At 33.6% G+C, this 14775-nt stretch overlaps 1 protein-coding gene across 4 annotated transcripts in view; it reads left to right on the top strand.

The window, feature by feature from the left end:
• The window catches only part of TBCK (TBC1 domain containing kinase), a 227149-nt gene that overhangs the window by 94567 nt on the left and 117807 nt on the right, over positions 1 to 14775 (top strand). For all 4 annotated transcript variants that reach the window (XM_035030232.1, XM_035030235.1, XM_035030233.1 and 1 more), the window contains one exon: positions 4822 to 4907. In XM_035030232.1, coding sequence (XP_034886123.1) covers positions 4822 to 4907 — 86 coding nt within the window. The remainder of the gene's footprint in view (positions 1 to 4821; positions 4908 to 14775) is intronic.

Below are 14775 nucleotides of genomic sequence, written 5' to 3'. Positions count from 1 at the left end.
GCATATTCGTTGAGTCATTGAATTGTCTCTACAGAAACCAAAAGTTTCGATATTAGATAGCAATTTTAAATGTTATTTGGAAAAAGTATTTGTTTTTATAATTATAAATGGATAGAAATTGGAAGTTTTTATTTTAAATTTTTTCATAAAATACAGTATTTATATATTCATAAGACTCTAAAATGCTTTGCCTCTTACAGAAGAGACAAAAATTCTGTTTAATCAAGATATCCTGTTTTGTTTGTTTGTTTACCATGATCCTATTAACTTGTTACTGCAGACATTTTTAAAGAAGATAAAAAATTTACTTCTAGCCTAAATGAATATTCTTTATCATTTTTGGCACTATCAGATTATCCCCAGTAATGTTACTATCGAGTTGATGAAATATCAATACACAGGAATGTAAAATATACTGGTTAAACAGCTCAGAGTTGGACCTCTAAATTAAGATTCCTAGAATTACTCTTAGACTCAGAACCTTAGAGTAACAGTTGGATTGAAAAAGGTGGAGGAGTCTGAAAGGGATAGATCGGTTAGAGTTGCAGAGATACTGGAAAACAGGCTTATAACTTGCAGAACAGACATACTTTAGGCTATTGAAGAGAAAAAAGGCAACTTTAGGCCAGTGAAGAGAGGCAGCCATTTAATTATTAAGAATGGGAACTAACCCGGGTGCCTGGGTGGCTCAGATGGTTAAGCGTCTGCCTTCGGCTCAGGTCATGATCCCAGAGTCCTGGGATTGAGTCCTGCATCGGGCTCCCTGCTCCTTGGGAGCCTGCTTTTCCCTCTGCTTCTCTCTCTCTCTCTCTCTCTCTCTGTCTCTCATGAATAAATAAATAAAATCTTTAAAAAAAAAAAAAAAAAGAATGGGAACTAATCCTTTGTGGAAAACCCAACTATACCTTTATGTCATTTTTCAGTTAAGAAAGGAACAACCTAGAAAACCTGCCTATAAACTTTTAAACTATACTTCAAAGTCATTCTGCTGTATGTTGTTCACCAAAACAGCAATTGGAATTTTGCTACAACTTCAAACATTCTTGTACTGTTTGTTTATTTTTTTTTTAAAGATCTTATTTATTTATTTGCCAGAGAGAGAGAGCACAAGCAGGGGGAGCGGCAAGCAGAGGGAGAGGTAGAAGCAGACTCCCCACTGAGCAGGGAGCCCGATGCGGGGCTCGATCCCAGGACCCTGGGATCATGATCTGAGCCAAAGGCAAGCCGAAGGCAGACGCTTAACTGAATGAACCACCCAGGCATCCCTCTTGTACTGTTTATAAAACTAAGGCATATTCACACTTGGACCATTGGAAGATGTGGTTCCTACAAGTCAGAAAGGGAAAGGGAGAGAGAAATACCATATAAACCTAGGAAATAAAATTGCATGAAAAATTTCCCAATATTCTGTTTTCCTGTATATGTTTCTAAATCCTTTGGGGAAAAGGATGATATCTTCTTCTCTGTAATTCTCTAACATTTAATGTAGTGCATCACATAGCTAGGATGGCTATATAACTAAACTGGGATATTTTTCAGAGTATAAAAGCACACTAACTGCACCAGACACTGAGCCTACAGGTGGCAACTGGAACTCTCCATGTAACCAGGATGTATGGTCACACTGCACATAGACATTCAATAAGTTTTTGAGGACAGAAGGAGGAAGGAAGATAGACTAAAGGTGGAGTCTAAAGGACAGCTGTCAAAATGCGAGTATAATATAAATCTCCTTTCTCATCAAACGATAAGAAAGAGAGAGGGAGAATATGCAATTTCACCAAAAGGGTCATGCATTTGAAAAAACAGTACATTGCTTGTTTGGGGTTGAATATACATCTTTGTCATGGATGGCTTTAATGATAGGATATTGGGAGATAGTAGGAAATACATTGAACTTACGGTCCTTGCTGTTTTCAAGTCTTATATCATGTGACTAAAGAGATTTTTCCTGAGACTGAAAATGTCTGCCTTTACTATTTGAGTTTGTAGATTTACTGGAGCAGGGTATGTGAGCCGAAAAGAAAATAGCTGACAAGTGTAGGCCTAAAAATTATCTTTCTCTTCTTTTGAACCCACCTCTTTTCTAAATATCATAAGAATGATATTTAGTAAACTGGAGCATAGCTGTGGGGAATTGGCTGAGGCATGATTTTCTAGTTTAAAATAAAGTGCACTTTTTAAAAGTTAATAACTGTATGCTTTCATCAGCATATAGTTGAATGCTTATGATTATTGGTGTTACATACCACTAGCTTCTAGGTAAATTAGGACTGTAAACATACTGTTGCTAATTAGAAATAGAAAAAAAAAATTAAAGGTTAAACCCAGAAGTTCCCTGAGGCAGTGGGATCCAACCCGAGTTTTCACCTCAATCTGTAACTCTTGAAGCTGATGTGAATTGTATCTTTCTTGTTCTTAGAGGAAAAGATGAGACAGTGGATAGATAGAATGAATTCTGTTGCTATAGAGTAAACATCAAATCCAGAAAAATATTAATCAAATGCCTATTCTTTACCCAGCACCCATGGGTAAAAGTTCAAATTAGATCCGGAATTCAGCTTTATCCTGATCTTGAATACAGCACCGCCTTGCCTCGTCTTTTCTTTTTGGTGCTTCTTGGTGCTCCTCTTTGTAAAATATGTATCATTGCTTATAGGTTAATAATTATAAAATACATTGGGGTTATTAGAAGCAAAGTTTTATTTTTTTGTTGTTTTTGTTTCAAGTTTTTCCTTAAATTCCAGTTAGTTGAGATATATTGTAATATTAAGTTTCAGGAGTAGAATTTAGTGATTCATCACTTACATACAACACCCAATAGAGGCAAAGTTTTCATTGAGGAAAAGAGGGAATGCTACTTATACTAACAGATTGTTGAGGACTTAGTACTATTTCTGGAAATATTAAAAATAAGATACTTTAAAAACTAAAAAAAAAGAAAGACATTATTTTTATAGGTTATTTTCACCAAATAATTGGTTTGATCTACTTTATTGGAAGAAGGAGTTGAAGTTATTAAGAGAAAATGTTCATTGAGTTATTGTCATTTTTTAAAGATACGGAAAGTACTCTATCATGTAACAGGCACCATGTAACAGCCATATTACAGACGCTAACCACATCTGTGGGACGACGTGGGTCGTGGAGATGGCTCAGAAATAGCAATATTAGTAGTTCAAGTTTTGACCTTATTTGATAGAGGAAAACAGTTTTGATGATTGATTTACCAGAGTTTTAAAATGTAATTTTATTTAGTTCTTGTTTTCTTAAAAGAACTGTTGTTTTGAACCAAATATAAACAAGGTACAGTTTATTCACATAACGAAACTGCAGTTGAAAACAAGCTTAAAAATGTCCCATCTCAGTCTGTTTTTCTCTTCTTAGCATTACAAATGCCTCATTCCATCATCATGCTGAATTCCTCAGCATCTTCCATACCATTTCCAGGGGAATCCCTGGGAAGTAGTGAAAGTCTTTCTTCCTTCAGAAAGACAAAGATAACCTGGAATTTTTCTTACCACATTCTCCAATATTCCTACAACTCACACTTTCTGCTCTTTTGAAATATGCTTCTTTTTGGCACAGCAAGAAAAACACCACTAGGAATCTGAAAACCTAAATTATGAGCCTGTCTGTCATAAACTAGAGAATAATCCTAAATACGTCATGAAACCTCCCCAAGCCCTCTGTTCTTAACTGCAAAAAATATGTCATATTTGTTCAGTTCTTTATCTTCATAGTAACTGTTAGATTTAAGTAAGGCAGCATTCTATTCATTTTATCGAGTTATTGTCATTTTAGTCTCAAAAAGGAAAAAAAAAGTTGAGCTCCTTAAAATATGTGTTAATTTTGTCTTTTTGCTTTGTAAAAATACGGTTAACTTGCCCTTGAGTTGATGATTGCCAGAATCTTGTTCAGGTTAGAACATAGTGAGTAAATTGACAAGAAAAGCAATTTGTTGAAAGACTGGGGAAAATAAGGGAATATTCCTCATATTTTAACTGAACTTATCAATTACAATAGGATTAGAATCAACAACAGATATTTTTAATTGCCTACTGTGTGCCTATTTTCTGATTAAGATTTTGCTAATTCTTATTCCTAAATATGGTAAATGTAGAGCCTTAGATGGAAATACGTTAGAACTGGAACAAATGCCTATATCTGTATATATAAACAAAATTAAAGTATAACTATTCCACTTGTGATTGCTTATAAAGCATTGTTCCTGGGGCGCCTGGGTGGCTCAGTCAGTTAAGCATCTGCCTTTGGGTTAGGTCATGATCCCAGAGTCCTGGGATCGAGCCCTGCATCAGGCTCCTTGCTCAGCAGGGAGTCCGCTTCTCCCTCTCCCTCTGCTGCTCCCCCTGCTTGTGTTCCCTCTCTCGCTGTGTCTCTGTCAAATAAATAAAGAAATTAATAAAGAAAGAAAATCTTAAAAAAAAGCATCGTTTCTTAATTAAATATCTGTTCCACTTTCTGAATATACCATAATGCAAGACAGATTTAATATTGTGAGAGAAAATGTATATTGAATTTAATAGGAAAATATCACGTGTGTAATCTGTGATTCAAGAAATGAATCAGTAGTTCAGAAGGTAGAAAATAAGTTGTGCCATAGCTTTTTGGTATGTTTAATAATTAGTAAGTGATTAAAATGGTAATAAAACAGAAAATTACCTACTAAAGTATATTTTCTTCATGGAGAAATTAAATATCATTGAAAATGTAAATAAAACTAATTTATATGCATTTAATGTCTTTATTTGAAGTATTATGTAAAAATGGTGGTTGTCTTAAACTTTACTGTCATTTCAGAGTATCTGACCGTGTTCTCACAGATGATTGCATTCCATGATCCAGAGCTGAGCAATCATCTCAATGAGATTGGATTTATCCCAGATGTAAGTACTTGGTACATTAATAGAACCTGAGGCAAAAAATAAAGCAAAAATAGGTAGCACAAAAGAGTACTGTTTTTAAAGTTGTGTTGTCATAAGAAGTCCGTGTTTTTGAACCAGTTTCTGTTACCAGCTATAGCCTTCTGTTATAAAGTTTGTGTGATTACCTTCCATATTCTCACTTTAAGTAAAGGGAAAGTATGTTATTTTAATTTTTTTGGCACTATCAAATTGTTTTGAAAAACACTTTAGTTTGTTGTTTTAAACTGTGCTGTAAGGGTTTTCACTTGGATTTTATGATATTCAGGGCTGCTTTTAAAGAAGTAGGAAATTTGAACTTTAGTGAATTTTTAAGTAGCTGCTTCTGTGTTTTTTTTGATATATTAACCTCAGAAGCTTCGCCAGATTTTGGCTTACTTCATTGGCTTCTTAACAGTCCATGTCAACCCAAAAGTCAGAGTTGACTTTTAGAGGTTAGCCATGGTTAGTTAGCCTGTTACTCATCTGTGGTGCGTGACATGCAGCCAAACCTCTTTTAGAAGTGTTTTGGAGTATAGTATCATAGCTTTTTATAAACCTCAAAAAAACATTTTTGAGATAGAGTTCTCCTTATTCCATCTTAACTTTTTTTGTTTCCTGATCATGCCTTTCTTCTTAAGACTCATATTCAGGGACCAGTTTATTGATGGTAAGATTAGAGATGAAAAATGTTTATATTAATGCTCAACTAATCTATTTGAAGTGTTAATAATACTTATAGTATAAATACTTGCAGAATGCTTTGAAGTTTAAAAGTACTTTCGTAAACATTATTTCATTTGATTCTCAAAACAAACCTGCAAGGCATATGAAGCAGATAATTTCAGCATTTAATTGAGAATATAATGTTTGAGAAGATAACAAAACTAATAAGTCAGAACTAAAATTTTAACTTACATCATTTGACAACTAGTCTAGTTCATCTTCCATTGGGAGAATAGAGACTAAAACATAGATGTATTTACTCCTAGTTCATTGCTCTTTGTATTGTGCTGTATATAACTCTGTGACCTGATCAGGCCTGTAGTAACCATTCTTAACATTTACAGTGTCATTTGCTTCTAGGCTTCTGGAGAAATACCTTTTATTTGAGTACGTGGTTTGTTCAGTGAGGGCTCCAAAAAGAACATATACAGATTAGGAAACAAATAAAATAAGGAAAAACCCTATAGTTATATGGAGATAAAAGGCCTTGTAAAAAAAATTAACCAATATACATATTATCATAGTAAGTATTCATTTTTACATAACCCCACCTTTCTTGCTTCACATCCTGGGACATATAAGACAAAACTACATTAAATTTTATGGCTAGGGTTGAAAAAATTATAGAGGAGCTGAGTGCCAAGTTGATAACAGAATAAGATATTTGAGGGGAAAAAACTACTAATAGCTAAGACACAGACTAAAAGAAGGGATAATTATTTTCAAAGAACTCTCTTGAAAGCACCTAATTGTGCTCAGTAGTAAACAGAAAATGACCTTGGGTCAGGCAGTGTTGTAGATTGACAAAAAACATTTATGCAGAAAAATAAGAATGGAATTACCAAGACAGCCTGATAAAAATTGTACACATATTCATGAATATAGATAGTATTAAGAAAGGACTCACAAAAGGAAATATATAATTTCTATTTGCTTTAGTTAATCAGAAAAATTGAACTCTGAATGAGTATGGTATAGGAGGATGAGCAAAAAACCTTGTTAAAACTTAATAATGCAAACATATGTTAAGTGCTTACTGTGTGCCCAGCACTGCTTCACCCTCTTTAAATAAACCACTCATCTAATCCTCACAAGCTTACAAATCTAATTAAACAATGACTATTAAATATTTATATATAAAATTAACTTGGAAAAGGCTAATAGCTGAATAGAAATAAAATTTTAGCTATCAATATTATAAAAGATAAGAGCAGGTGAGAACTCAGCTTAAAAGTGTTGTAATGTTTTTGTGTTATATCATGGGAAAATAAATATACTCATTTTACTTAGGCATTAAGTCAGGGATCTTTTCAGATCTGGGGTTTGATTTCACTCAACTTAAAAGCTAATAAATGAGCCTGTTACGGTTTCGTGGACACTGGCAGAAAACTCAAGATTCCTGTGTCAGAGACAAAGGACGTTATCACTCATAGCACAGCAAGCCGCAGGAGTGTTAGCATCTTTGTGTTGGCTTTCCAACCATACATACATTTCCTAATATTTGTATAAAAACAGCCTTGGAAAATATAATCCAGAACAAAGAGCAGTCAGTGTTTCCACTCACAAGAAATGCAGAAGTATAGGATGCATATTAAAATTTTAATGGTAATCATTAAGAAAATAGAGAATGTAGAACTTCTAAATCAATGTGGGGTGTGGGGGTATGGAGTAAAGAAAAGTCAACCAGGGGCGCCTGGGTGGCTCAGTCGGTTAAGCGTCTGCCTTCGGCTCAGGTCATGATCCTGGAGTCCCTGGATCGAGTCCCGCATCGGGCTCCCTGCTCGGCAGGGAGTCTGCTTCGTCCTCTGACCCTATCCCCTCTCATGTGTTCTCTCTCTCTCATTCTCTCTCTCTCAAATAAATAAATAAAATCTTTAAAAAAAAAAAAAAAGAAAAGAAAAGTCAACCAATCCTGTAAAAACATAGAAAGATCATAGAAAGAATGTAAGCTAATTAGATTGCCTAATAAAAGGAATTTTCAGGCATTTAAAAAAAAAATCCATCTGTATGGTATTTATAAGAGAGAAAAATGTAAGGATGTTAGTCAAAAAAGGAGATAAGAAACATAAGTCAGGCACATATTAACCAAAAGGAAACTAATGCAGTGATAATTGATATAAACTAGTAAAACAAAATACACAAAACAGACCTTCCCATAAATAGATTTTGGTATGTGACAGAGATGGCTCTATAAGCCAATTAGAAAAGAATGGATTGTTGAATAAATGGCCCTGATACAATTGGGTAACTACATGGAAGGGAGGTGGGACTCAAAGCCAACTTCATACGATACAGAAAAATAAGTTCTAGGTTGACTACAAGACCTAAATACGGAGTGTCATATTCATTACTTACATCTAGGAAGGAATTTTTACAGAAGTTACAGAAAGTACAAAACATAATATTTAAAAAAGAGAAAATTAGAATTGAGTTGTACACTCATTCTATTGATAATGTATTATTTTGATTTTAAAAATTTCCAAAACAATTGCCACAAAATGTTAATCTCTGTTAAATCTGAGTGGAGAGTACATTAGAGTTTGTTAAATGTGCTACTTTATAGAGTGAGTTAATTATTCAATAATTCAATAATTTATATATGCTATCTTGATTTATGCTTCCCTCTTTATTATGACACCTTCCTATAATTAACGGGGCATTTTTGTGTAATTTCTTGTAAAAATTCTTTAATACTAGTATTATTATGAAGTAGTATTAATTTATTTATGTACTGTGATTAATCTTATGAGATGTTCATAATTATGTGGGATGGGGGACTGTTCCTTGTGGGATGAGAATGTCTAGTACATGGCAAATGTTGAACCTCGCTGGCCCCTAACCACTGACTGCCTGTAGTAATCCCCTAATTATGGTGACAATTAAATGCTGACATGTATTTCTGAAAAGTGAGTCTACATATATTTCCTAACACCCTCAGAGAAGAGTTGTCTCACTATTGAGAATCCTAGAGTAAACAAAGAAAAATGAGGGAAAGGAGAATATATCTTAACCTGGAGAAAATTTGCTTTGTTCAACTATTCTCTTGTCTCAGAGAATAAGCAAAAATGAAAGGTATTTAACAAAGTTAAAATGTTACTAAAAGATTGTTATTTTTGAAATCTTTTATCTTGTTTTTTTTTGGTCTGTTGTATTTTGTTGGCCTGTTTCTCAGGTCTGTAGATAATATGAAAATGTTGAGACTATTTTTAAATTTAATTTTGAAAAAAGATTTGATATTTTTAATATAGAGATTGTTGACAGTGAATAGTGGTGGAAAGCGTGTGATGAAATGGAGAATTTTTCTAACATTTTTCTTACTCTTTTAATAATCACATATATTTAGTTGCGTTTAGTAGTTTGTATGTGCAGTGTGTTTTTGTTTTTGTTTTTGTTTTTCCTTAAATTACTATCTTCAGTGTTCTACCTTTAGAATAATTGCTTAGGTGACTTTCTGCATCTCTAACAATACAGGCTAGGTTCATCAAGGGGAGAGGTGGGCACTTTTGTAATAAGATCCTGAACTGAGTTTCCTACTCAATAACTAATCCTATCAAAGTAAGGCCTCATTAATCTTCCATCTTTAAAATGCAAGCTCCCATTGCAGGAAAGATGTGATTTCTGGCTCCTTTCCATTTGCTGTGGGTCACAGAACTCTGAATATTGAGTACTGTTGGAGCTTGAATAGTTAGGAATATTGTTCACTGATGTGATGCTTAGATTATATATATCATGGTAGTTATGTGATTTACATATAAATAGGGTAAGTAATGTGTACCTGGCAAAATTGGGGCAAGGGTGATTTTTATCATTTTTGTCTTGGTGTACGTTTCTGCTTCTGAAATTATATGTGGCCTTTGAAATGAGAACACGAAAGTATGTTTCTTCATTCTTAAGGAAACTATTTTTCTGAAATGCTATGAATAGCATTCAGCTTGCAAATTATGAAAAGTTGTCAGGTGGCCATTAAGAAAAATGATAAGGGCTATATCTCAGTACTATATGTGCCTTTTGAACCTACTGTCACTACTAAAGATAAAGCTAACAAATTCAGTGATAAGCAAGCATGCTGGCAAAACCATTCTCATTTAACTGCAGTCTTAATGGATGCTTATACTACTACTGATTTTCTCCTTCCTTTTCAAAATTTATATTCAGCTGAGTTTGTACTAACAGAAAGTGTGAAAGGATTGTTCAGAAATATTTGTGTATTTGTTTGTTTTGTTTGTTCATTTGTTCTTTCATTTATTCCTGGTCTTCATGTTGTTAATGCTACAGAAATAAATTTTAGATAATCTAAAGAAGAGACTACTGGTAATGAGCTTTAGATTTTATCAAGATGTGGTTACAGGATAAATTAGGAAAGTGTACCTTATTTAGAATCTCCCATAACAAGAGTCCCCACTGACCCGTTCTAGTCCATCTGCAAAGTGCTAGCCTGTGCCCCTTTGTCTGGCTACTGCAATGATGTCCCCAATATTAGTCCTAATCCCATTCTACTGACCTTGGATTTGTTAAGACCCCTGAGTACAAATGGCTTATTGAGCTCTCTTTCTCCCAAGAGAGTTTAATTACCTTTCAGAAATGGCCCATATCAGGCACCTGGGTGGCTCAGTTGTTAAGCGTCTGCCTTCGGCTCAGGTCATGATCCCAGGGTCCTGGGATCGAGTCCTACATCGGGCTCCCTGCTCCACGGGAAGCCTGCTTCTCCCTCTCCCACTCCCCCTGCTTGTGTTCCTGCTCTCACTGTCTCTCTGTCAAATAAATAAAATCTTTAAAAAAAAAAAAAAAGAAAAAGAAATGGCCCATATCTTAGAAATCAGAGACTTACTAATTTCACAGGGAATAATAAAGTAATATTTTGGTAACTTCTTGCTAAGAACACATACACACAAGTTAAATATCCAGCAAGTTTCTCTATTTAGTAAATCCTCACTTGAATCTCCCCCACTCTGTTCCCAACCTAATGTATCTTTCTACTGGTTGAGAGACAAGTGAAAGGAAGTATGGCATAAGGCAGTGGTTTTCAAACTTTTTGATCTTGAGACCTCTTTAAGGATCAAGGATACCAAAGAATTTTTGTTTATGTGGGTTATCTCTACCAATATTTACTAAGACATTTAAAAAATATTTATGTATTAATTTATTTAAAAATCACAACAAAGCCACTGCATGTTAACCACAATAACATGCTTTTCTAAAAAATAATTGTTTTCCAAAAAAAAATAATGGAGGAGTGGTATGATTTTTTATTTTTGCAGTCTCTGTTTAATAGAAGAAAGCTAGATTCTCATATCTGCTTCTGAATTCAATCTGTTGTGAATCATTGTTTTGGTTGAAGTGTATGAAGAAAATTAGGACTTATACAGACATGTAGTTGGCAAAGGGCCTTTTCAGACAGTGGTAGTTTCTTAAAGCTTAGTTGCAAAGTACAATCTAAAACCGTACCAATGAACTTTTCATACTCTGTTCCATTCAAATCGCTCGGTCTGTCTTGCACTTTGGCTTTTACCCACACATGATTTTGTAATGTCATATGTTGGTCATTTCGGTTCACTGAATTATGCAGATCTTCCAACTATGAAACATTTCATTTTACAATATAAAAAAAATCACATTCATTAATATGACCATTGATCTTATCCAAAAAATCATTAAGTGTTGGAAAGCTGCCAAGCTCACAGTGGCAGAAACAAGTTTTCTAAAATTTTAATATTCACCTGACTGCTAGAAATTTTTCTTGAAGTGATAGGCTCACTTCATTCATTTTTGAGAAATATCTGCCTAATATGAAAGCCTGGAAAAAATAATTGTTTATATGTCATGCTTACAAGGGAAAAAAAATGGTATTCTTGAAAAAAAAAAAAAAAAAGCACCTGCCTTGACCCACATTTCAAATGATTGTCCTAGTGCTTTTTCTCAAAACAATCTTTACAATTCAGTACACAGTATGTTTTATGCATACTTCCCATTTTGTCTTATGAAACATTTAAAAAGATACTTAGTAAAATTGTTAATTTTAATCTTTCACAAGAATATGACTGTTACACTTCAGTGCCATGACCTTGATTTGTAATAAGGTACCAGCAGTTTTATCCACCAGTGGCTTTGCAAAGAACAAAAAATACCTTAGTACTGTCATGAAGACAGCTTTGAGTATGTGGACCCCTAAAGGTCTTGAAGATCCCCAGGAGCCTGTGACCACTATTTGAGAAAACTGAGAGAGAGAAAAAGCATTCAGACACTGGCATCAAATGGGCCAGGGTTCTAATCCTGACTCTTCAACTTACTAGCTAAATACTTGTTAGTTTCTTATCCACAGTTCTATTGCTATTAATGTTGATTATAATAAATCTTACCTCAAAGGATCATTGTGATGATTAAATGAGATAATACATATAAACTATTCAAACTAGGCATACAGTGTTAAGGCGTTAACCATTATTGGTGTTCTTGTTCTACTTATTGTTAAAGTCTGATCATATACTATTTCTTTGGTTATATTAATATGATCTACATTTAGAAAAGCATGTTATTACAAGCTGAATTGGATATATTATTTTGCTGCATCAGTTAATGAATAAATACTTTGCCAAAGGCAACATGGTCCTAATAACAATAAAGACTTTCTTGCTTGCCTAACTTGGTGAGATTACCACTCACTACTTTGAATTTTAACCTTTTTTATTTGCTTGATTTTTTAAGGTGTTTTTCTATCTCCCAGAAAGTGCTACATAAGATGTCTTATAGTCTTTTACTTAAGGTAAATTAATTTTCTTTGAAAATTTTAAAAAGTTTTTTACTACTCAGTGAGATAATTGGAAGGTACTCTGGAATTGAAAAATACCTAATCTCTCCCTAAAATGATACTGTGGATCTCAGAACCATTAAATTGTCCAACTGATTTTATTACTAATTTCTACTTTATATTTTTCAGGTCAATATTGTAAGCCAAGTAAAAATAGAGAAAGAAATGATTATACAGTTACTTATTTCTTAATTTGATTTTTTCCTTTTTTTTAGAATTAGGGAAATCATGACTTGCAAAAGATGTAACTAATATAACCTTTTGTATACAAGGGAAAGAAAACCATTTACCATCTGAGTCCAATGGACCTTTTTAATTATTTTTATATGTTTAAGTCATTTTATAATAATTTACAGAGGTAGAATGAAGACATAGCAGAAAATAACTATTAAGGGACGCCTGGGTGGCTCAGTCGGTTAAGCGTCTGCCTTCAGCTCAGGTCATGATCCCAGGGTCCTGGGATTGAGTCCCGCATCAGGCTCCCTGCTCCACGGGGAGCCTGGTTCTCCCTCTGCCTCTGTCTCTCTCTCTGTCTCTCATGAATAAATAAATAAAATCTTTAAAAAAAAAAGAAAAGAACTATTAAAATTTTAGTAAGAATATGAACATAGCAACTCAAAATTTTATTCCATATATTCCTCATTTTGAAAGTATATATTTGTGTAGTGTGCAGTATGCTTTGAACTTACTGCTCATCTGTCATGCATGAACCTGAAGCATATCTATCTTGTAAATACTGATTCTAGATTTAAAATACAACTCCAATTGATTCTTATTTCTGGTTCTTCTTCTGTACCTGCATGTTCAAAGCACAGTTATCAAAACAAAATATTAATAAGCCTCATAACTTCGTTGGAGAACAGCTATCTTTTTTGTTCAATAATTGCAAAATAGTTTCATTTTAGATGAATGAACACAAATTAGATTAATAAATATAATGATTTTCTTCCTAATTATCTGTTTCCTTCCAGTCGTTTTGTAAACACACCTACCTTTAACATTTATCCACTTAACTTGTATGAAATTTGGTGTAGAAATATCATTTTAAAAATGAAAGCTTAGGGGCGCCTGGGTGGCTCAGTCGTTAAGCGTCTGCCTTCGGCTCAGGTCATGATCCCAGGGTCCTGGGATCGAGTCCCACATCAGGCTCCCTGCTCGGCGGGAAGCCTGCTTCTTCCTCTCCCACTCCCCCTGCTTGTGTTCCCTCTCTCGCTGTGTTTCTCTCTGTCAAATAAATAAAATCTTTTAAAAATAAATAAATAAATAAATAAAAATGAAAGCTTACTCTCACATATCTTTTTAGCAAAATGGGATGGTCCAGGTTTATGTCTCAAAATATTGTGTAATGAGGTCCTTTCCAGTGAAAGGCTAACTTATTGTTTCCCCTGATTCTTGTGTTTAAGGAAATTCATTTAAGATACCATCATCTGAGCATTCACAGTTTGAAATTTCACTATATAACCAATGTTACCATTTCACTAGAATCTAGAATACTACTGCCAATTTTCTGATTGGTCTAATAATTGTGAAACATTATCCTCTATCAGTTTTTTTCTCTTTGCTGGTAAGGATGGAAAATGAGAAATTCTGAGCCCTCAACTGTGTTCACTGAGAATTAAAAAATAAAAAAGACTATAATGATGTTGTCTCCATGTATCTTTTATATCTTCTTGAAAGATGATATAATACTTTGGATGATGCAATAGGAAAAATGAAAATGGTAATAGTAATGATTTATTTTAATATTATACCATCCTTCTAGGTGATTCTATCATTTTTTTGTTTTCTTTTGGTTTAGTCTTTTTTAGCATAGTTGGGAATAACTGATGAGTAATGATAAAATAATTCCTACTTTGATAAAAAAACAAAATATTTCATCATATAAGAAGAATAAGATCACTGAGATTTCAATAATATATCATAGATTTATAAAAGGATCCAATAGATTCATATGGTAATTGTAAGAAGGAATTTTAATTTGTTTTTCAAAAGTGTAAGTAAATTTTCTCTTTATTCTTTGTTCTTTAAAAATAATAAAGTATCAATCCTCACAAATAGTTAGAAATGCTCAAAAAAGAATATCAAAAGTGATGAGTACAATATACCCTGAAGGGTTAATGAGATATGTTGTAGGCAACAGTTTTGAATGGAGATTATGAACTGCCCTCCCCAAATTCTACCCTCCACCATATTAACATTTATCCTTTAATGAGAAGCTAGATCCATTTGAAGATAAATAATGAAAAGACAGAAAAAGAAAGAGAAAAGAAATAAAAGAATCACTTATAAAAACAAATGAAAAAGTCTTCTGTTATCTCACAG

Source organism: Mirounga leonina, unplaced genomic scaffold (assembly GCF_011800145.1).
Source record: "Mirounga leonina isolate KUSES-001 unplaced genomic scaffold, KU_Mleo_1.0 Mir_357, whole genome shotgun sequence".
Taxonomy (NCBI): Eukaryota; Metazoa; Chordata; class Mammalia; order Carnivora; family Phocidae; genus Mirounga; species Mirounga leonina.
Note: the sequence above shows the minus strand (reverse complement) of the source record. Positions and strands in the feature narration are given on the sequence as shown.